The sequence below is a fragment of the Dysidea avara genome, chromosome 3 (assembly GCF_963678975.1).
Source record: "Dysidea avara chromosome 3, odDysAvar1.4, whole genome shotgun sequence".
NCBI lineage: Eukaryota > Metazoa > Porifera > Demospongiae > Dictyoceratida > Dysideidae > Dysidea > Dysidea avara.
The window spans coordinates 36,712,003-36,737,150 of record NC_089274.1 but is presented as its reverse complement, the minus strand read 5'-3'; the positions used below and the strand labels follow the sequence as shown (position 1 = coordinate 36,737,150).

General features: G+C 38.1%; 1 protein-coding gene across 1 annotated transcript; it reads right to left on the bottom strand.

The window, feature by feature from the left end:
- Window positions 1-22,284: 22,284 nt before the first annotated feature.
- Window positions 22,285-24,787, bottom strand: LOC136250852 (uncharacterized). The gene is made up of 9 exons (XM_066043201.1): window positions 24,502-24,787; window positions 24,267-24,447; window positions 24,056-24,218; window positions 23,759-23,929; window positions 23,441-23,708; window positions 23,352-23,380; window positions 23,169-23,301; window positions 22,659-22,723; window positions 22,285-22,599 (listed from the first exon to the last, which is right to left on the bottom strand). The coding sequence occupies exons 5-9, from the start codon at window positions 23,468-23,470 to the stop codon at window positions 22,524-22,526; spliced, it is 333 nt and encodes a 110-aa protein (XP_065899273.1). The 5' UTR covers window positions 23,471-23,708; window positions 23,759-23,929; window positions 24,056-24,218; window positions 24,267-24,447; window positions 24,502-24,787; the 3' UTR covers window positions 22,285-22,523.
- Window positions 24,788-25,148: the final 361 nt, after the last annotated feature.

Genomic DNA, 25,148 nt, shown 5'->3' with positions numbered 1-25,148 from the left:
TGTTAAACTATCTAAAATGGCGGGAAAGTTAAGTGTTGGCTACTTCTACTGTGAATGTATTTGAAGTTAAGAAATTTGGTGTAAAATGTGTGAAAATTAGTACACGTAGCTTCTACCATTGGCGAGCTACAACACACTGAATACTTAAAACCTGCATTTCCTGATACTTTTAAGTAGGCAATAAGACCAGTTTTCCTCAACTGGGACACATTTATTCATGACACAAACACTTCTTTCTATGGCTTCATAGGATGCAGGAAACACTATCATATGTTTTAATACATAATATGTAATACCTATTAGGAGTTGAAGTTGTTGGTGGGGTGAGAACTACTTCATCTAATACTGTTGGCTCCAGTAACATTCTTGATGACTATTCTGCTATTAGATGGAATACTGTTGAAGCACCTGGTATACTGTTTCGTTGTGTGACTGGATTAGGACCTAGTGGTAGCAGTAATGAAGAGTTGGGCCATATTTCCTTTACTGGTGTTCAATTATCTCCTGGTGTATGTGACGGACCTGTGGTACAACCACTTGGAGCTAACATTGCTAATTTCATTGGAATTATTAATCTAGAATTGTGTTCTAATTTACTGCTAATGAAGAAGGTGTTTACACTTGTACCATAAGGAACAGTAGTATGGTGGACCAGACTGTGAGGGTGGGTGTGTACTTACCTGTGAGAAGTAAGTCACTTTATAGTGTGATTAATTGTTGTTAACTAACTTCATACACATAGCTGCTCCAGTCATCACCACTACATTATCAACTGTCAATAGTATAATTGGTTCTTCTCTGACATTGTCGTGTACCTCACAAGGTTCTCCCCCAGACACATTCACCTGGATGAAGGATGGTATTCCAGCACCACTGACCCCTACTTTGACTACAGTCACTCATGACGGTACTACTGCAGAGTTTCGCAGTGACTATATTATTAATAGTGTTACTACAACTGATAGTGGAACATATACATGTAGTATAGCTAATCCTATTGGAAGTGATAGTCTTAATATTACTGTTACCATCTATGGTAAGCACTTGTATCCTATATCATTATACACTGATATTTGTAGTTAGGCCTGTGTCAAATATGCCGGCATAATAAAGGCTGAAGAGTTATGCCAACATAATTCTAGCATATTAGGTGGACATTTCAAACTATGGAGTTTAATTCCATGAAAATAGATCCATACATCCTAATAGAGTAGTGCAAACTGCAATAGAGCACTCACTTGCATTGTACATAGCTCCTTAGATCGATACTCTCTAATACTAGTTACTTTGTGGTAAAATAGTCTAATAAAGCATTCACTGATTAAATGTTCCAAGATAGTTGTAAGAAATATTTCTAAACTAGGAGCATAATGCAAACACAATGGAAACACTGAAGAGGAAAACATGTAAAAGTTTTGAGAAATTCCTGAAACTGTTTTGGGCAAAACTTTGAACATATTTGATTCAGGCCTATTTACGGTAGTAGATTAAATTCCAATGAAAAGCCAGTATCTCCAACTAAATACTGTAGGTAACTTCATGCATAATATGCTGATGTCTATTTAGATATTTAGATATGTCATGTTGTTATTAAATTTAATCAACTGCTAAGCAAGCCTAATTCCAACAATTACTTCAAGCACAAATAATAGACAGTAGTGTGTTCTTGATTGTATTCTAGTTTATGTATAATTTCTGGTAGCCTACGAGGCTCACAACATTGCTTTTTGGTAGAACAGTTGGAGAAGAGAGTAAAAGTACCGTAAATAAACGTTGATGTTCTTAATTGTTTCAGATGTCACAGTCACCATAGTCAGTAGTCCAGCTGGTACATCAGTTAGTGGATCTACTAACACATTTGACTATCCCATATTGAGTAGTGTCACTCTGACATGTATGGTAACATTGTCTAATGGAGGAACATATATTGGACCATATCAGTGGGACACTAGAGGATGTTATACTAACACTGCTCATAACAGTGGTAATCCAACATGTTTTCCTACTGGTCAGACAACACAAAATGTAACCGATAATAATCTACTGGCAGATGATGCTGGTACCATCACTTGTACTGTAACTGTTTATGATGTGGACTTTACTAGTGATCCATTGACACTTCGAATATCAGGTGAGCATGTGTAGTGATGTTTGTGGATTAATGTAGAGTGAGTGGCATAGTTTATGTGTGATAGGATGAGGGTACTTTGATAGGGCAGCTGTGTAAGGATATGACCAGTTGACTTTAAAATATAGTCAACTGTGTGATCATTTTGTGTTCAATCTTTTAGCATGTACAGAATACTTTGGATCACAGGTTGCAAAATTAAACAAATTTTACTGGATATAGTCATCCTTGACAACAGCTTTCTCTTTCAATGCCATTACATATTTATTTTGGCAAACAATATTTTAATTGAGAAATACCACAACCAGGATGATTAAAATTTGACCAAATTTTTGGTAATTGTAAATCTACACTTACACCACTGAAGTTCAATTTTCACCATGAATGGATAGCCACACTAATACTCTACACGTTTGTTCCACTAATTTGCTCTGGGTACTTTTCCTGAGTGAATTTCTAAAGACATGTACCGGTACTAAGGTACAGAAACCCCATATATTACAACCCTCAAAACAATGTAGTTCTGCTCCGCATTACCAAGATGATCTCAATTCTGGTTGGGTGCAATGGATTTGCCAACCGTGTTGAAAAAACTGAACAATTTTTTGTGTAACATTTGATCTTTGGTAGCCCATGAATGTATTTGATTATTAGTCATAGGGGATTCAGATATTTGTTGTAAGGTTAAGATTAATTCTGATGGAACTTGTGGTGTTTCACTTGACTCTGGAAGCGGCAGCTTACTCAATGCATCTGCATTGCCACGAGCAGTAGTACTACAGGCAGTACACATAATACTCTAAACCAGCTAGATCTAATGCTTATCTCTGAATTTATCCTTATGCATAACTATGAAAATCTTGAGGTCCTTGAACAATGCTAATAGTGGTTGGTGGTTCAGTGGCCAAGGTGAAGCAGCAACCCATCAATTATCATTATACAAGCAAGTCATTCCGAAAAGCCTTCTTTTTCTATCTGAGAGTATTCCTTTCTTCTGTTGCCAACAATGTACATGATGTAAAGCCAATAGGTATATCTGACCTATCTGAAAGTTTGTGAGCCAGCATTGTGCCAATTCCATAACTGGAAACATCAGTTCCGGATCAAAGTGTACAACCATTTGAGACAACAACTGCTCTATAGATATACTATAAGCCTGTTTCCCTTCTGACCCCCATGTCCACACAATGGCTTGTTGCAGTAATTGATAGAGTGGAGGCAGTGTATAGCATGCTGTGCTCAACAGTTGTAGGCTAACATTATTATACACATGCAGACTTGTGCAGTAATGTGATCACAATAAGTCAAGTATGCAGTGGTACATTGTTTACTTTAATATACGTACTGTGGTTAAATATAGGTAATGATATATAGGGTTTCCAAATAAACGTGTTAACATGAATAGATTGGATACTTATCAACACATTGGTTACCCTTGTAGAGATTAAGTCATGGCAAAGTGAACCTACAACAAGCAAATTTGCTTGAAAATGAGTGTTATCATTTTAATATGCATTTAAAAATAGCCTATTTGAGTATCTCGATCTGAATGTCTTGTACCTTTGCAAATCAATGCAAAATATATTTTAATTATACTTGAATACACTTGACTGCTTTCTGGAAACCCCAGAAACTCCCTGGAGCCACCCCTGAATGCAATACCAAAACCAGTCTTGTAGCCTTTCCAGATTTCCAAATTTGATAATCAGATTTCCAAATTTGATAATTGAAGCCTTTAGTTGAAGCTGGGCCACATCATAGTGCTATTTACTGCCTAAGTGTCAAGGTGCTACCTTATTTACAAGACAAGTTATCAATTGTCAAATTGTACTAACTTGAAAAGCTACAAGACAGGTTTTGTCTGACCACATCACATATTTAAATTTATGCAAGTTTTTGGTGTGGAATGATATGAAAAATAATATCACTTTGATGATATATATATATATATCAGGGTGACCTGTAGCATATAGCCTCTCAGCTCAAGGGGAAATGCCACTATTAAGTAATGGAGGAAGCATGATCTCTGTACTCATAATAGGAAATTTTAATTTTTCATGATAGAAACAATTTCCTATGGCTTCTTATGCTGCAGGAAACACTATCATATGTTTTAATACATAATATGTGATACCTATTAGGAGTTGAAGTTGTTGGTGGGGCGAGAACTGCGGCATCTAATACTGTTGTCTCTAGTATGATTGTTGATGACTATTCTGCTATTAGATGGAATTCTATTCAAGCACCTGGTATACTGTTTCGTTGTGTGACTGGATTAGGACCTAGTGGTAACAGTAATGAAGAGTTGGGTCACATTTCCTTTAATGGTGTTCATTTATCTCATGGTGCATGTGATGGACCTGTGGTGCAACCACTTGGAGCTAACATTGCTAATTTCATTGGAATTATTAATCTAGAATTGTGTTCTAATACCTTTACTGCTAATGAAGAAGGTGTTTACGCTTGCACCATAAGGAACAGTAGTATGTTGGACCAGACTGTGAGGGTGGGTGTGTACTTACCTGTGAGGAGTAAGTCACTTTATAGTGTGGTTAATTGTTGTTAACTAACTTCATACACACAGCTGCTCCAGTGATAGACCCTCCATCATCATCTAATGTAACAGTTGCTATTCGTGGCACCTATATGTTGTCCTGTACCTCACGAGGTTCTCCCCCAGACACATTCACCTGGATGAAGGATGGTACTCCAGTAATTTCATCTCCTACTTTGAATACAGTTAACCATGACAGTACTAATGCAGAGTTCCGTAGTGTTTATACAATTAATAGTATTACTACAAGTGATAGTGGAACATACACATGTACTGCGACTAATCCTATTGGAAGTGATAGTCAGACTATCAATGTTTTTGCAGTTGATGGTAAGTTGATATACTCTACTGTGTCCTCTTTCCACTGATTAAGTGGTATCATGGTATATGCTTATCTGTGTCTCACAAGTAAGTAACTTGTTTCCTTCAGGCTACAGGGACGTAACTAGGATTTTTTGAACGGGGGTTTCAACAGCAATATTGAGTTACCAGAAGCAGGGGTCTGGGGGAACAGCCCCCAGCCGCTGAGACTTTCAGTATTTCAATGAATCAAAACTCAGCAAATTGCTATATTTTATACAAAAAGTGCATTAATTATAATGCATATAAGTGCCTCTGAGATGATGTTGTACTAGATAAAATTACCTAGTGGAAACAGACAGCATAACACATAGAGACACATATAGTAATCTGTAAGTGATAGTTATCTCACTGGTATAGGAACCATACTATCCACTGATACAAATGTCATGACTTACAATAAAAATGATAAATTACTGGAGTTCTATATCTTAAAATACTGCACACCAAAGCTACAGCAGTATAAGATCATGCTCAGTTTTAGATTTAATGTTAGAATGTCTTCATATGGATAGGGATATTTACATGCATGTTCTATTAGAGTATACCTGACTGCTCTATTAGAGTGTATCAATCTTAAGTTTTGAAGAGAGTTCATGTTACTTCTGTAAATCCTTCCCTGAGAGATGAATGCAAGCTTTATATCAATTGTTGTGCTGCTATATTACTCACTCATTTGGTCCTGCCACACTAAATGGTGTTAGGATCCTGCTTGCAGATGTCTAAATTTTACAGGGGGGCTCCTGAACCCCTTGGAACCCCCCCCCCCCCCTCCCTACGCCTCTGAGTCTAGCATGCAAATCAATAATTAAAAATAATTTTGATGCTGTTACCCTACTCCCTTGAAGATTCACATGCATGACTCATAATGCCTGCTGGTATCCCATAGTTCTTGTTACTGTAATAATGTGCTAGTTTACAGTACTGTTTTCATATGTATGTATGTATGTATGTATGTATGTATGTATGTATGTATGTATGTATGTATGTATGTATGTATGTATGTATGTATGTATGTATGTATGTATGTATGTATGTATGTATGTATGTATGTATGTATGTATGTATGTATGTACAATAATAAATTTTATTGTAACTTGCAGTAGTTACTTGTCTATCACTTACTGATCCTAACAATGGAGTGATGACTTGTTCACTGCGAGATGATGGAGTTCCAACCTTTGAAGACACTTGTAGTTTTACATGTAACACTGGTTATGTGCTAACTGATATTGACACTAGGATCTGTCAGAGTGATGGAAGCTGGAGTGGGACTGAAGCTATGTGTAGAAGAGGTGTGCTTTCCATGTAGAGTAGAGCTGTGCTGAATTCATATACAGTTTCTGACCCTAATGTACATACTGTAGAGTTGGGTTGTTATGCATATGTGCATACACTTATAATTTTCGGAGAAAAACTTTTGTAAAAATCATACTATCTGTTAGGTGCATATTCCTAATAAACAATTATGGTGTGCTTAACAAGGAATTACTACGTTGTAATAGATTAGCTAGTAGGTCACCACGCCAATGTATAAGGATATTTGACTCCATTTCTGGGTGAAATTCTTCATGATGAGCAAGAACATTGCAATCCAGATGGTTGATTTGCTGTATATACATAGTGAAGGGAGACCTTATGGGAAATGTAAGTGCTTGAGGATACATAAATTTTCTAGCTTTGTCGCAAGGCTGAACATGCAACAAGCTAGAAAAGCTGGAAAATTAATGTCTCATCAGTCTTGGATTTGACCATGTACACTTATCAGCCAGGTTATTCACAAGAAATGTGTATGTGCTTAACAAGTAATATGCACTTAATAGATATATGTACTTAACAACCCGACTCTATGGTATATTATTATTGTATGAGTATGCAACAGTATGCTGTAGGAAATATTTTGTAAATGGAATTGTTCTGATAGAGTAACTTTTGAAGTTAGCTGCTCTAATAGAGTACCTCAACACATAGCAGGTATAAAAATACCAACAGTTCATGTCACACTTAATGGAAAAGTGCTTGATTTGCCCGCTCCCTTTATCTATAAAAGACAGCTTAGCATTCACTAGTTTTATCTCCGTAAGCATCTTTCTACATGTATAATGGTAATACCTACCAACATGGGTGAACATGACAGCCATATGTACATACCCAACATTTATAACATGTTTCACATGTACCAACACAATAATTTGAAAGTCTAGCTTTGCATATAGCAGTGCAATTCTATAGGAAATGTAATACATCAGAATATGCATCATATTGTCTAGACTTCAGTTAGATACATATGTAATAGTTGTAACATGGGCATGAGGGTATGCATATCAGACAAAGCCCGAATGCCCCATGTTACAATTAATATGTAACACTTGTCAGGCTGATAGCCTGTACAGGGTGATAATTACCCAAGCCAATACAAGTGCAGCCAGTGGTTGTGTTATATAAGCAAACCTTAAATTTTCGATTATGGGTCAGTAGCTAGTGCGTTCTGGTTACGTTCGGTTACAATGAACAGATATATCGTAGAAATATCACAGAGAATTTCAGTTACGTGAGTTTAATGTTTTAATCAGAGCTATTGAATCATTTATGGAAAACTACAGAGTTCTCTGAAGACCTAGATAGGTAAGCTTTGGTTACTCCATGCAGAGTGGTAGCTTTGTGATGGGGGCATGTCTGTATTTGAAAATGTACAGAAACAATCGGTGAATAAGCTATATAGTACTAGTTCTCACCTTAGTCAACATTTTTTAACTTGTAGGATGGTGAGGATAGCAAAATGCTCTCCATCTGAGTGGTTTTCATAGCGAAATCCAAGTCGTGCATCCTTATCACGTGAGTATTGATCGATCCCCACGATCGATTTTGGCATCAACGTCTATATAATCACTGCCCAGTTGTAGTCCAGCTACATTTCGTATGTTGCCCGGCTGGCTGGGCTACATATGAAATGTAGCCCGGGCGGCTCCTTTGATCTGAGGTGTGAAAGTGTTACTTATTTATATGTAACACTTTCACATCTCAGATTAAAGGAACCGTCCGGGCTACATTTTGTATGTAACACTTTCACACCGGCTACATTTCGTATGTAGCCCAGCCAGCCGGGCTACATACGAAATGTAGACTGGGCTACATATGGGCAGTAATTATATAGATGTTGATGCCAAAATCGATTGTGAGGATCAATTAATACTCACATTATTAGGATGTACGACTTGGATTTCACCCTGAAAACCACTCAGACGGAGAGCATTTTGTTATCCTCGCTACCCTACTAGTTGAAAAGCATTGGGACAAGGTGAAAACTAGCTGCTGTAGCTTATTCACCAATCATTTCCGCACGTTTTCGAATATGGACACGCTCCCATTATGAAGGTACCACTCTGCACTGGGTAACCACTCTACAAGCAAGCTTACCTATCTAGGCCTTTTGTAAACTCCTTCATTATTCCATAAACGATTCAATAGCACTGATTAAAACATTAAACTCGTATAACTGAAATTCTCCGTGGTATCTCTAGGATATGTCCGTTCATCGTAGCTGAATGTAACCAGAACGTACTAACTACTGACCCATAATCGAAAATTTTAGGTATGCCTATATAATACATCCAGTGGCTGCACTCATATTGGCTGGGGAGACTGATTGCCCTGTACAGGCTATCAGCCTGATTTCGCGACCACACCTATCAAATATAGATCTAGTGGATTAATAATGATAGAGTATGGAGACTCTACCTATTAAGTGTTACATATTAGTTGTAACACGGGGCATTCGGGTTTTGCCTGATATGCATGCCCTCGGCCCTTGGGCAGTCGGGCATACATATCAGGCAAAGCCCTCATTCCCGTGTTACAACTATTACATATACACTGAGAATTGCAGTTTACAAATGTATAATATTATGTTACTTTTGTTATAATTTGCAGTTGCTTGTCCATCACTCACTGATCATAATAATGCAGTGGTCACTTGTTCACTGGGAGATGATGGAGTTCCTTCCTATGAAGACACTTGTAGTTTCACATGTAACACTGGTTATGAGCTAACTGGTAGTAACACTAGAACCTGTCAGAGTAATGGAAGGTGGAGTGGCAGTGAGACCATGTGTAGAAGAGGTAAGAAATGTGTGTGTATATTGATTTGTGTAGATCAATTGTGTAACAATACTTTTGTCAATGGATTGAGCCATTACTCTTTACAATATATTCACAGCTATGATTTATTTACAACTCAGCTACACTTCATTATGACATGCACTTACTGCTTATATTGTAACCCACAATCAAAAGTTTTAGTATGCACAAGTTGTGATACATGTAATTTAGCCCACTGTCTTTATCTATATGATACCCATGTAGATTACATTATCAATGGTTTAATACATACCATTATAAATACAACCTGAAAATATAATTAAGTAGGACATGAATGTAAGTACATGAATGTGTATAGCTATCTAATCCGCTTTAAAAAAAGAATGCGGCCCTCAAAAAAGATGTGAAATCTAGGGCTGAGCGATACTACCGTTTTAGCGATATATCGCGATGTTTTGAAAGTATCGATATCGCAATATTTTGTTATTAACTATCGTGATACCACGCCTGTACATTACTGTCATTAAAAATCCATTTGTTATGCAGTAGTTGGCTAAGAATCCTTGTAAATGATAAAGCCCACCCATCTGGTTACCCCTGCAGAGAGGTGTGAACACCATAACAACCACAAAGCATGTGTTACAATAACTGTTACTGAAACAAGGATGATAGTGGCTAGTTTGCTATCACCTATAAGGACTTCCTGCAGGAATGCTGAGCAATACACTATGTGGCACCAGCTATGATTGACTTATTTATAAGTATCATTAACTATTCAGTATCGTGAATAGTGGCTTTAGTATCGATCATGATACTAAAATGGCAGTATCGCTGAGCCCTAGTGAAATCCAAGGTGGCGGCCAAGATTTGGCTGTGATGGTAGGTTAATGGTAAAATTTCTATAATGACAATTCAGGTGAATTTGGTGCCACTTGGTCTTGGCACAAAATTCATCTGAATTTCGTTATTAAAATTTTTACCATTAACCTACCATCACAGCCATTTCTTGGCTGCCACCTTGGATTTCACATCTTTTTTCACCATAACCTTTTTGAGGGCCGCACTCCTTTTTTTACAGCTTGGCTGTTTTGGATTAGCTATCACTTCTTTTTGTATCTGTATACCCCAAGGCTGGCCAATGGCCGGATTTGGGGCTTTTTAAACCTATCTTTTTTTTCTTTACCACAGGAAGAAGAAAAAGATGAAGCAGATTTTAAATAGTTTAACTAATTATTTTATCAGTAAATGTACAAATTATATATAATACTAATGTGCGTCCCCCAAAAGGCCAGGGTGAAAAAAGATGTGAAATACAAGGTGGTGGCCAAGAAATGGCTGTGATGGTAGGTTAATGGCAAACATTTTAATTATGACAATGCAGGTGAATTTGCATTGCCTCCTCCAAGTTTCTCTAGGATTCGGCACCAAATTGTAACTTGTTTACATAGTAGCTGAACTCTCTACAGGGTGGTTTCTTTGTAGCTGAACTCTCTGCACAGTGTAATTTGTTTCTATCTGATCTCTCTATAGGGTTTCTTTGTTTGGCTGATCTCTCTAAAGGGTGAAATCTCTACAGGTCACTGGTTTCTAGCTGATCTCTCTACAGAGTGATTTGTTTGTAGCTGAAATATCTACAGGGTGATTTGTTTGTAGCTGAATTCTCTACAAGGAGACTTGTTTCTATAGTATGTTCATGTTGAGCTGAATCCTGAAAAACAGCTAAAAATTAAAAGCGGATTTTTTTCTCAACAGAGTAACATTTCAGCCAACCAGATGATTATTGGTAACAGCAAAGGTATCAACAAGAGACACGTACGGTTTGGCTCCATTACAAGTTCAGGAAAGGGCTGTAATGGACACTGTACTTATATGGCTTCCCCATAGGAAATGTATTATGAAAAGTTTGATTGACAATAAATGTTATGTCAAACATTTGAACAAAAAGATTTTAAAACATTTTTAGTGGGTTAAGCAGTACTAAAAATGAGCCAAATTTCAAGATCGTGTGTAATTGCATCCATGAGTAATTATATGTTTTTGAGGGTTCAGCTCAACGTGAACATACTATAGCTGATGTCTATATAGGATAACCTGTTTGTAGCTGAGCTCTCTACAGGGTAGGTTCTTTGTAGCTGAACTTTCTACAAGGTGACTTCTTCTAGCTGATCTCTTTACAGGGTGACCTGATCTCTCTACAGGGAGACTTGTATCTAGCTGAACTCTCTACAGGGTGATCTGTGTGTAGCTGAAATCTCTACAGGGTGATTTGCTTGAAGCTGAATACTCTACAGGGTTACTTGTTTCTAACTGATTTCTGTATAGGGTAACTTGTTTGTGGCTGAACCATCAACAGTGTAATTTCTCTGTAGTTGAACTCTCTACAAGGTAACTTCTTCTAGCTGATCTCTCTACAGCTTGACTTGTTTCTAGCAGAACTCTGATCTGTTTGTAGCTAAACTTTCTACAGGGTGATTTGTTTGTAGCTGAACTCTGTACAGGGTGACTTGTTTCTAATTGATCTCTCTATAGGGTAACTTTGTTTGTAGCTGTACTCTCTACAGGGTGATTTGTTTGTATCTGAACTCTCTATAGCATGATTTATTTGTAGCTGAACTCTCTGCAGGGTGATTTGTTTGTAGCTGAACTCTCTACAAGGTGGTTTCTTTGTATAGTTTAACTATATACAAGGTGATTTCTTCTAGCTGATCTCTCTACAGGGTGACTTGTTTCTAGCTGATCTCTCTACTGGGTGACTTATTTGTAGCTGATCTCTCTACACGGTGACTTGTTTCTAGCTGATCTCTCTACTGGGTGACTTATTTGTAGCTGAAATCTCTACAGGGTGATTTGTTTGTAGCTGAACTCTCTACAGGGTGACTTGCTTCTAGCTGATCTCTCTACAGGCTGGTTTATTTATAGCTGAACTCTCTACAAGGTGAACTCCTTTAGCTCATCTCTCTACAGGGTGACTTGTTTCTAGCTGATCTCTCTATAGGGTGATTTGTTTGTGGATGAACTCTCTTCATGGTGACTTGGTTCTAGCTGATCTTTCTGCAGGATGACTTATTTCTAGCTGATGTCTCTACAGGGAACTTTTTTTAGTTGTTCTCTCTACAGTGTGACTTGTTTGTAGCTGATCTCTATAAGCTGAATTCTACAGGGTAACTTGTTTCTAGCCGACCTCTACAGGGTGACTTGTTTCTAGCTTATCTAACAAGGTAAGTTGCTTGTAGCTGAACTCTCTACATGGTGACAGGTTTATAGCTGATCTGTCTACAGAGTGACTTATTTCTAGCTGATCTCTCAAGTTTATAGCTGAACTCTCTACAGGGTGATTTGTTTGTAGCTGAACTCTCTACAAGGTATGTAACTTGTTTCTAGCTAATCTCTTTGCAGGGTAACTTGATCTTGAACTCTCTACAGAGTGATTTGTTTGTAGCTGAACTCTCCACACTACAAGGTAACTTTTTCTAGCTGATCTCTCTACAGGGTGACTTGTTTCTAGCTGATCTAACAGGGTATTTGTTTGTTGCTGAGCTCTCTACATGATGACTTGGTTCTAGCCGATCTTTCTGCATGCAGGGTAAATCATTTCTAGCTAATCTCTCTACAGGGTGACTTGTGTTTAGCTGCATGATCTATCTACAGGGTGATTTGATTAAAGCTGAAATTTCGACAGGGTATTTTGTTGTAGCTGAACTCAGGGTGATTTGATTGTGACTGAACTTTCTTGGGTGGCTTCAGTGTTTGTAGCTGAACTCTCTACAGGGTGACTTAAATGCTTGTATAGCTGAACTCTGTACAAGGTGGTTTGTTTGTGGCTAAACTCTCAACAGGATCAATTGGTTTCAAGCTTATCTCCCTACAGGGTGACTTGTAATCGTCTGAATTGCTAGAACGATTTATTTGTAGTTGCGTGGTGATTGTTCTATTATAGTATCTCGGCAGCTGAATGCTCTATTAGGGTGACTATTCTGTTAGAATATTCCGATCTTGCTTTTGCTACATGTAGTTTGCTTTCAAATCATAACTAAGTGGTTTGTAATCCGATTCTTCTGTACTACTGCAAGAACTTTTTATGATGATTATTCTAGCTACATATCGATTTTCAGCCCATTGCTCTATACAGTTTGCCTGGTAGGCGTGAAAACTAATAGCTTTTTTATTCATAAAAATTGATCACGTATTTGTGATACAGGTTGGATTTTGTGTCATATCTTGATGGCCTTTATCTGGATTCATTTCAAACCACAAAAAGGCACTCCTATAATAGTTACTCCATCTACATAGCAATTTTCAGCTCATTCCTTCATACCCTGTGGGCGTGACAGACCTTCAACCTTATTGTACGCGAATAATCGGTCATAATTCTGTGAATATTCACCTGATTCCTACCAAACTTGGTACTAAGATCCGCTGTAATCAGCCCTTTAGGTGTACCAAATTTCAGCCTGGTTGGAGCATGCATTCGTGTTTTATGGTGGATTTTGCAAAGTATACAAAAAGTTGGGAAAAAATGAAGAAGAAAAAACTTTGGCCGCTTGTATTTCGGAAGTGTCTGGAGCGATTTTCTTCGAATTTGGTATGCAGACTCCCCTACCTGGCCAGCACTTCTGCAGCAATTTTGGTTCCAATTGGATAAGGGATCACAGAGCTACATAGGTGTGAAAATTGTGTTGTCTTTTTTCATGTTAATATACTCACGGTGTGGTGCTGAATACTTGGGCCACAAGACACACTACCGTGTGTCTTGATCTTTTAGTAGTGTCCATGTCTTGTTACTTGAAATTAACTATGCATCACAAACTGTTTATAAGTTGGGTGTTATCTGTTGTGCTTGTAACCACCTACTGTTTATGGTTGTAATTGCTGTATATTTTACATTCAGTTGGTGGACAGAGCTGTATACAAAATGTAAATGTTCAGCGAATTGGTTTGTATGAAATGAATCATAACAGATTAGGAATTGTTCCACATCTCAATTTTCATTGTAATGCAAGAATAACTGGAATCAGAGTCAGGTTAATACCTGATAAAGATCGGAATAATTACCCTTACATACAAGTATGGAGACCATCATCACAGGATTCAACAATTCATAGTAAAATTGCCCAAGTTCAAGTTGATGAAAATCACATTGTTCGGTTAACTTATGTAGAAGCAAACATTCCTCTCACTGGTAATAACAGAATACTTGTTCAGTCAGGGGATATTATAGGATATTATCATCCACCTAATGCTCGTTATAGAGTGAGTAGCATAGAGACAGTTGGATATGCACAGTATCAATTTGATGATGTTGATGGTTCTACTGCTACATCAATTGATCTTAATAATGCCGACCATCGCTCTGGCCTACGTCAACCATTAATCAGTTTCAGAATTAGTAAGTGGGTTGTGTTATTGTATGCTGTTGTTTCTGAGTTTGGCAAAAGTATCCTAAATAAATGCTCCTCACTGTGTGTTCATATCAACAGTACTATATATTACAGTATTACTATTTTGCATATGTGAACTAAACCAGCTAAACTATTGCATAGTATGCTATACAGATAATATAATCTAATCAAAAACAGCTAAGCTGTAAAAAAAGGTGCAGCCCCCAAAAAGGCCATGGTGAAAAAAGATGTGAAATCCAAGGTGGCGGCCAAGAAATGGCTGTGATGGTAGGTTAATGGTAAAAATTTTAATAGCGACAATTCAGGTGAATTTGGTGCCACTTGGTCTTGGCACAAAATTCACCTGAATTGTCGTTATTAAAATTTCTTACCATTAACCTACCATCACAGCCATTTCTTGGCCGCCACCTTGGATTTCACATCTTTTTTAACCATGGCCTTTTCGGGGGCCTCACCTTTTTTTACAGCTTGGCTGTTTTTGATTAGATTTCACTTCTTTTTGTATTTGTATACCCCAAAGCCGGCCATAGGCCGGCTTTGGGGATTTTTTAACCTGTCTTTTTTTCTTTACCACAGGAAGAAGAAAAGATGAAGCAGATGTTAAATGCTTAAAATATTTCTGATTTTATCAGTAAATATACAAATTATACATATACCACTTTCACACCTCACTTCAAAGGGAAGAGAAGGTGTATAAGTGGTATAATTGCACTGCTAGCAGTGCTCAGGAATGCAGTAACGAGAATAGGAGGTAGTATATACAAGTTATATCCCTCCTAGGAGTGATATAACTTGTATATACTACCTCAAAGAAATCAAATGATTTCTGAGAATTTCCATCAAAGAAATCAAATGATTTCTGAAAATGCTTGGAATGCATTAATGAGAATAGGAGGTAGTATATACAAGTTATATCACTCCGAGAATGCTTGGAATGCATTAATGAGAATAGGAGGTAGTATATACAAGTTATATCCCTCCTAGGAGTGATATAACTTATATATACTACCTCCTATTCTCATTAATGCATTCCAAGCATTCTCAGAAATCATTTGATTTGTTTGATGAAACTGTGTGATCTCCTCTCCTTTAATATAGCGACGCTTCACAGGATCGATAGTGGGTTTTAGTTTTTGTAAAGTGAGCCAAGGCATAGATCATGGACTTAGGGAAGAAGATAGTTCATTGTTTTACTGAATGAAGAAGGTCACAGGTTAGTTTATATTGAACATGTTACATTCAATAGTCACGTGGCGATGTCCCTCAGACACTGGGTGTAGCGCTTAATTGATTTGGCCATTAGTGTTAATAGTATTCACTACTTTAGTTTATTCATGGCTAGTAAAGTAAGTACTTTAGTGTAGTTGAATCGTCTTTACATTGCTGTTTTGACACCTGGCGCGATGTCACACACGCGTAGTGACTGGGCGTGGCGCTTAATTGGCTAGGCCATTATAACACTGTAAACATATTCACTGCTTTAGTTTATTCAAGGGTAGCATAGTAAGTACTTTATAGTGCACTTAAGCTTCATTATGAGCTGTTCAGCACGTATTTGGGCTTCCTGTGTTTAATTGCGTACCCACAATCGAGGCGATCTGCATGCTCGTGACAATACACTTACGTTAGGCCTCTCAGCAGCGCCTTGTCGTTGCTCTTAGGACGTTACCCACAATCGAAAGTCACATGGTCCCATATAAATAGACTCGCAAAACATCCCTGCAGTTTCCATGTACACTTGCAGGTGTTTCACCCAAGTGGAATTTATTAGTTGTAACATGGGCACCTGTGATTTGCCTACAATATACACACTCGCACTCGGGCTGCGCCCTCATGCTCGTGTGTATATTTCAGGCAAATCACTCGTGCCCATGTTACAACTACTACATATATATAATACATATCAAGACACACGGTAGTGTGTCGTGCGGCCCAAGAAGCCGGCGCGTAACACCCGTGAGTATATTGACAGGAAGAAAGAAAACGTAATTTTCGCACCTCCGTAGCTCTGTGCTGCCTTGATGAAACAAGACAATTTTTGCTGTGGACACTCCCTCCACCTTCAGCACTCCATATTCCAAATTTGAGCGAAATCGCTTCAAGCGTTCCCGAGATATGCGACTTCAAAAATTGGCTTAGTTTCTTCGTTATTTTTTCTTCTTATTTTTCTTCCTCTTTTCGCACACTTACAAAAACTGCTATAAAACGCGAACGCCATATCCGATCGCCTTGAAATTTGGCACACAGAAAGGGGGTATAAAGGCGCATCTCTGTACCAACTTTGGTGGACTACGATAAACAGGCAAAGAGTTATGAGCGATTATTCACGAAAAATAACACCAATATGTTGTCACACCTACAGGGTAAACCGCGTATGAGACGAAGCTGAAAATTGGGGGGTGAATAGGTTAACTATTGAACCTCAAACCTTTTGTTGTTTGAAAGAAATCGAGCTAAAAACCAGGAAGATACAACGAAAAAACCAACAGTGTGTAACAATTACGCAATCGAGATTAGCTAATAAAAAACGACTGCTTTCCACGCCTACCAGGTAAACCGCTTGGGGTAATGCTTTGAAAATCGCTGTACAGATGGAGTTATCATCTTAGAAAGGCTCTTCAATGGTGTAGAAGAATCAGACTTAAAGCCACAGAGTTATAACACAAAATCCAAATTGGTGTAGCAAGTGCGAGATCGAGATACTCTAATAGAGCAGTCATCCTAATAGAGCAGTCACCCGAAGAGAATTCAAGAGATCAGCTAGAAACAAGTAACCTGTATAGAGATCAGCTACAAACAAGTCACCCTGTAGAGAGATCATCCACAAACAATTCACCCTGTAGAGAGATCAGCTAGAAGAAGTTACCTTGTAGGGAATTCATGCAACTATAGAAAGAGATAATTCAGCTAGAAGAAATCACCTTGTAGAGTTCAGCTACAAAGAAACCACCCTGTAGAGTGATCAGCTAGAAGAAGTTAAGTTGTAGAGAGTTTAGCTACAAAGAAACCATCATGTAGAGAGTTCAGCTGCAAACGAATCACCTGTAGAGAGTTCAGCTGCAAAGAAATCTCCCTGTAGAGAGATCAGCTAGGAGAAGTTTCCTTGTAGAGAGTTCAGTTACAAAGAAACCACCATGTAGAGAATTCATTTACAAACTAGTGACCCTGTAGAGACATCAGCTAGAAGAAGTTACCTTGTAAAGAGTTCAGCTTCATAGAAACCGTTCTGTAAAGAGCTCAGCTGCAAACAAATCACCTGTACAGAATTCAGCTGCAAACAAATCACCCTGTAGAGAGATCAGCTAGAAGAAGTTACCTTGTAGATCGTTCAGCTACAAACAAATCACCCTGTAGAGAGATCAGCTAGAAGAAGTTACGTTGTAGAGAGTTCAGCTACAAAGAAACCATCATGTAGAGAGTTCAGCTGCAAACAAATCACCTGCAGAGAATTCAGCTACAAAGAAATCTCCCTGTAGAGAGATCAGCTAGGAGAAGTTTCCTTGTAGAGAGTTCAGTTACAAAGAAACCACCATGTAGAGAATTCATTTACAAACTAGTGACCCTGTAGAGACATCAGCTAGAAGAAGTTACCTTGTAAAGAGTTCAGCTTCATAGAAACCATTCTGTAAAGAGCTCAGCTGCAAACAAATCACCTGTACAGAATTCAGCTACAAACAAATCACCCTGTAGAGAGATCAGCTAGAAGAAGTTATCTTGTAGATAGTTCAGCTACAAACAAATCACCCTGTAGAGAGATCAGCTAGAAGAAGTTAACTTGTAGAGAGTTCAGCTACAAAGAAACCATCATGTGGAGAGTTCAGCTGCAAACAAATCACCTGCAGAGAATTCAGCTACAAAGAAATCTCCCTGTAGAGAGATCAGCTAGGAGAAGTTTCCTTGTAGAGAGTTCAGTTACAAAGAAACCACCATGTAGAGAATTCATTTACAAACTAGTGACCCTGTAGAGACATCAGCTAGAAGAAGTTACCTTGTAAAGAGTTCAGCTTCATAGAAACCATTCTGTAAAGAGCTCAGCTGCAAACAAATCACCTGTACAGAATTCAGCTACAAACAAATCACCCTGTAGAGAGATCAGCTAGAAGAAGTTACCTTGTTGATAGTTCAGCTACAAACAAATCACCCTGTAGAGAGATCAGCTAGAAGAAGTTATCTTGTAGAGTGTTTAGCTACAAAGAAACCATCATGTGGAGAGTTCAGCTACAAACCAATCTCCCTGTAGAGAGATCTGCTAGAAGAAGTTTCCTTGTAGAGAGTTCAGCCACAAACAAATCACCCTGTAGAAAGATCAGGTAGAAGAAGTTACCTTGTAAATAGTTCAGTTACAAAGAAACCACCATGTAGAAAGTTCAGCTACAATCTAGTGACCTTGTGGAGACATCAGCTAGAAGAAACTACCTTGTAGAGAGCTCAGCTACAAAGAAACCATTCTGTAAAGAGCTCAGCTGCAAACAAATCACCTGTACAGAATTCAGCTACAAACAAATCACCCTGTAGAAAGATCAGATAGAAGAAGTCACCTTGTAGAGAGTTCAGCTACAAAGAAACCACCATGTAGGGAGTTCAGCTAGAAGAAGTTACCTTGTAGAGAGTTCAGCTACAAAGAAACCATCATGAAAAGAGTTCAGCTGCAAACAAATCTCCCTGTAGAGAGTTTAGTTAGAAGAAGTTACCTTGTAGAGAGTTCAGCTACAAAGAAACCATTCTGTAAAGAGCTCAGCTGCAAACAAATCACCTGTACAGAATTCAGCTACAAACAAATCACACTGTAGAAAGATCAGCTAGAAGAAGTCACCTTGTAGAGAGTTCAGTTACAAAGAAACCACCATGTAGGGAGTTCAGCCAGAAGAAGTTACCTTGTAGAGAGTTCAGCTACAAAGAAACCATCATGAAGAGAGTTCAGCTGCAAACAAATCTCCCTGTAGAGAGTTTAGTTAGAAGAAGTTACCTTGTAGAGAGTTTAGCTACAAAGAAAACGTTCTGTATAGAGCTCAGCTGCAAACAAATCACCTGTACAGAATTCAGCTACAAACAAATCACCCTGTAGAGAGATCAGCTAAAAGAAATTATCTTGTAGATAGTTCAGCTACAAACAAATCATCCTGTAGAGAGATCAGCTTGGAGAAGTTACCTTGTAGAGAGTTCAGCTACAAAGAAACCATCATGAAGAGAGTTCAGCTGCAAACAAATCACCCTGTAGAGAGATCAGCTAGAAGAAGTCAACTTGTAGAGAGTTCAGCTACAAAGAAACCACCATATAGAGAGTTCAGCTGCAAACAAATCACCCTGTAGAAAAATCAGCTACAAACAAATCACCCTGTAGAAAGATCAGCTAGAAGAAGTCACCTTGTAGAAAGTTCAGCTACAAAGAAACCACCATGTAGGGAGTTCAGCTAGAAGAAGTTACCTTGTAGAGAGTTCAGCTACAAAGAAACCATCATGAAGAGAGTTCAGCTGCAAACAAATCTCCCTGTAGAGAGTTCAGTTAGAAGAAGTTACCTTGTAGAGAGTTCAGCTACAAAGAAACCATTCTGTAAAGAGCTCAGCTGTAAACAAATCACCAGTATAGAATTCAGCTACAAACAAATCACCCTGTAGAGAGATCAGCTAGAAGAAATTACCTTGTAGAGAGTTCAGCTACAGTAAAAAGAAACCACCATGTAGAGAGTTCAGCTGCAAAGAAATCACCGTGTAGAAAATTCTGCCACAAACAAATTGCCCTGTAGAAAGATCAGTTAGAAGAAGTTATCTTGTAGAGAGTTCAGCTACAAAGAAACCACCATGTAGAGAGTTCAGCTAGAAGAAATTACCTTGTAGAGAATTCAGCTACAAAGAAACCATCATCTAGATAGTTCAGCTGCTAACAAATCACCTGTAGAGAGTTCAGCTACAAACAAATCTCCCTGTAGAGAGATCAGTTAGAAGAAGTTACCTTGTAGAGAGTTCAGCTACAAAGAAACCATTCTGTAAAGAGTTCAGCAGCAAAAAATCACCTGTACAGAATCCAGCTACAAATAAATCACGCTGTAGAGAGAACAGCTAGAAGAAGTTACCTTTAAGAGTGTTCAGTTACAAAGAAACCACCATGGACAGTTCTGTAATAAATATATGTATTATATATATAATTTGTACATTTACTGATAAAATCAGAAATATTTAAGGTACATCTGCTTCATCTTTTCTTCTTCCTGTGGTAAAGAAAAAAAGATATGTTAAAAAGTCCCGAAGCAGGCCATTGGCCGGCTTTGGGGTATACAAATACAAAAAGAAGTGAAATCTAATCCAAAACAGCCAAGCTGTAAAAAACGTTTGCAGTCCTCAAAAAGGCTATGGTGAAAAAAGATGTGAAATCCAAGGTGGCGGCCAAGAAATGGCTGTGATGGTAGGCTAATGGTAAAAATTTTAATAACGACAATTCAGGTGAATTTTGTGCCAATTGACCAAGCGTCACCAAAATACACCTGAATTGTTGTTATTAAAATTTTTACCATTAACCTACCATCACAGCCATTTGTTGGCCGCCACCTTGGATTTCACATCTTTTTTCACCATAGCCTTTTTGAGGGCCGCACACGTTTTTTACAGCTTGGCTGTTTTGGATTAGATATTTATTACAGAATACTCTACATGGTGGTTTCTTTATAACTGAACACTCTACAAGGTGACTTCTTCTAGCTGATCTCTCTACAGGGTGAATTGTTTGTAGCTGAGCTATCTACAAGGTAACTTCTTTTAGCTGATCTTTCTACAGGGTCACCTGTTTGTAGTTGATCTCTCTACATGATGGTTTCTTTGTAGCTGAACTAGGGATGCGGCGATTATGCCGGCATAATTTCAGGCATAATAGGTATGTGTGGGAAACAGAATTATGCTAGCATTTTGAGGTGATTATAAAGCTTTAACAGTAGGAAAATCTGCAGATTGCACAATTCCGTTAAAAAAGATCGAGATACTCTAACAGAGCAGTCAGAAACTCTAATAGATCAGTCACTAAATCAAGACTCACGGTAGTGAGTCGCGCGGCCAAGAAACTACAAAGCGCACGCCCAATTAAAAGACGCGCGGCCACTACTGTGAGTTATTTACGTGTAGGGCCGGTTTTGCAATATTAGTCCTAAATTATGCAACATCTCTCAATAGATTTGTATTGCGTTACGTGATAAAAAATCTTTAGGAGTCGTTATAGTTTTCTTGCGACCTCGCTAAAATAAAAAAGTAACCATCGCAAAATAAAAATAGGCGTATTTCACTTTATTTCTCTACCTTATGTTACAACTACTGTCACGTTATACCAGTCAACATAGTCGTGTTTGTATAGTCCATCTAGCACTGACATTATCCAATCCTGGTTTGCCTATACGCGTATTTTCTTCAATCAATCTCTAATCCCTACAATAACTTCTAAAGACACGACGTGGACACAAACTCTAATGCCTGATAAACAAGTTGTGACAGCGTGCTGAACCGTAAGTTCCCTAGGGATGGCGTTTTAAGCAGAAATCTTTTAAATTCCATTTAGTACCACACCCTATGCGAGCGTTTATAAATCGCCAGTTGTCTTATGGTTTGAAGAACAAAATCACTAGCAAAGGTGCTTTAAGCATACTCTTCAATTCTCTATTTACATGTAATTTTTAATAGATTAACCACAAAGGCCGGTAAGGTGAATACAAAAGGTAACAAGCCTTTAGGGGTTACCACCTCTATGTAGTGTGTATCATGTAGCTTGTGTTGTGGCTTTCATTAAGTATTATGCACACACAAATGGTGCAACAAAATTTTGTAATGGATTGCTCGAATGTGGTTGGTGGTGTTGTGGCTCGAATGTGGTTCGTGGTTTGCCAGTGACCATGTATGAGTTGGGGTTGGTCCACACAACTTACACAATATTCAAATTTCATGATGGCCATGATAATTTCTTGCCATATGGTAAACATACAACAATGTGTAACAACGTTAATTAACATCACATCAAGACTTGACTAAAAATAGTTCCAACAATAGTGATGATTTCTTGTATGTCAGTATGACGATACTGAGACCTGTAAAAGAATAAGCAGGCACTGAAGTTAACCTTAAATTAAACACTCATGCAACTGACCTGGAACATCGGTCGCAACACCAAAAACACTTGTTTCGATATCTGATGACACAATCTAGCAGGCACTGAATTAAAAGAGAATGTACAAAAAATCAATATGCCGGGCTGTGTCAATAATAGCATGGATAATCAAAATGAACAAAAATTATATCCCAGGCTAAGTGAATGCATAACATAACTGTTGGGTAAGCATGTTAAACCAGAACATTAGGACATTAGTCAAACCAGAACATTAGGACATTAGTCAAACAAAAGTACGCTATCACAACTTGGTCATAATACAATGTTTGTACCACTGGACTTCACACTGGTTGCCCAAAAATTGTGCCATTCTGGGACAACAGCATAATATTATGAAACAAATAGTTACTACAACACAGAAGGCTTACTGTTGCACTGTCTACACTGATATACCATAATTTAAAAACATAACAGGTGGGCATTAAATACAATACACTTAATATCTGGGTACTAGGAAAAAATCACTAACATCACAACATGTAAACTGACCTGGAAATTAACACCCTTGATGCCACTACAGTCTACACTGGATACTTGTTCGAACCCATCAACACTATGCCTGATACATCTGAGTAGATTGATCTGCAAATTCACATCACTAGTATACAGTGATAATTGATAACTGCAAAAACAACAATTGCAATAATACAATTCTTCTGCACGTCAACTGACCTGAAATTCATGACACTTAATACCGAGACCTGTAAAAGAAAAAGCAGGCACTGAAGTCAACCTTAAATTAAACACACATGCAAACTGACCTGGAACATCGGTCGCAACACCAAAGACATCTGTTTCGATATCTGACAAAACAATCCAGCAGGCACTGAATTAAAAAGAGAATGTGCAAAAAATCAATATGCCAGGCTGTACCAATAAAGGATGAATAATCAAAATGAACTAAAAATATATATCCCATATGCAGGTTAAGTGAGTAACATAACTGTTGGGTAAGCATGTAAACCAGAACATTTGGTCATTAGTCAAACAAAAGTACGCTATCACAAACTGGTCACTGATAATTGATAACTACAAAAAAAACAATTGCAATAATACAATTCCTCTGAATGTCAACTGACCTAAAATTCATGACACCTGTATCTTTGTTCCTGCATGGTCTCATCTTTGTTCCTGCATGGTCTCATCTTTGTTCCTGCATGGTCTCATCTTTGTTCCTGCATGGTCTCAACTTACATATGTACCATGATCACATTCAACTGCTAGTGGATAAACCAGTATGACCAGATGGCCTACAAAAACCAACAAGCAGGTGTTAAATACAATACACATACCTAAAGCCTGGAATATGAAAAATATTATATAAGCATTATTCCACACTGATATAGTAATAGATTATAGGATGTTGGGGAACTTGCCTAAACGTGTAAACTTGAACATGAGGACAACCACATAATCTGGACACTTGGAATTGTCCAATACCTGATGAACCGCAAGTAGGTACTAATGACATTCACTTCAACATTTTATCCCAGCTGGGTGAATCTCTTGTAACTGAGTAAAAAGGTGTTTATTTTCCACCTGCAACCAAAGTTCTACATTTCTGTGGTTGGGTGTACATAAACTGACCTGGAAAATCAGTATGCCATACGGGTATGGAAATGGTTCCTTTCCTTCTGTTGTGACATTACTTACAGCTGACTGGTAAATGATCATCGATGTCCCCATGGACCCCAACAATGAGTATACCAACAACTTCACAAGTTGGAATGAATTTCCTTTCAACATCTGGTAGACAGGTCCAAAAACCCTATCGCACAAACACGGTGAATCAGTGTGTGGTGATGTGACACGTTGCACAAACTTCACTCCTCGTTTCGTTAGCATTCAAGACTGGCATATATCATAGAGTCCCTCAGTATTCTTGACTCTTACTTTTTCAAGCGTTGCTCAAGCGATGTAGTTTCTCACGAGGGGCTCGAGTTTCTCAGTAAAGTCGAGCCGATTAAAGTACGCCTCACCATCCAGTTACATTCTTAAACCATTCAATTTAAAACCACGTATCATGAGTGTCCGCTTAAGGTAATTAGGGACTTTCCACGAGATTTCCCCTAAATAGATCACATGTTAGTTGTCAATCTGGTGGATTCTGGTGGTATACATGGTTCAACAATGCGGTAAGTGTAGTATAAGCTGTCAATGAATAATTGATTGTACACTGCTAAACTAAGTTATTTTTGTGTGATAAGCATGCTTGAGGAAGGGTCTGGGGGACGAGACTAATGTTTTGACAGCAGTTGATGGACAGCAGTTGATGATGGCCAGGCAAAGAACTGCGAGAAGAACTACTATGATAGTATGATAGTAGGGAAAAATTCCCACCCCTATAGCTCTGCCTAGGGGCATTAACTAGCATTATCTACAGCTACTGTATTATGTTGCTGTCTACAGCTACTGTATTATGTTGCTGATATGTACATCCGGGCCAAGAATAAAGGTGAAAGTGGTAGT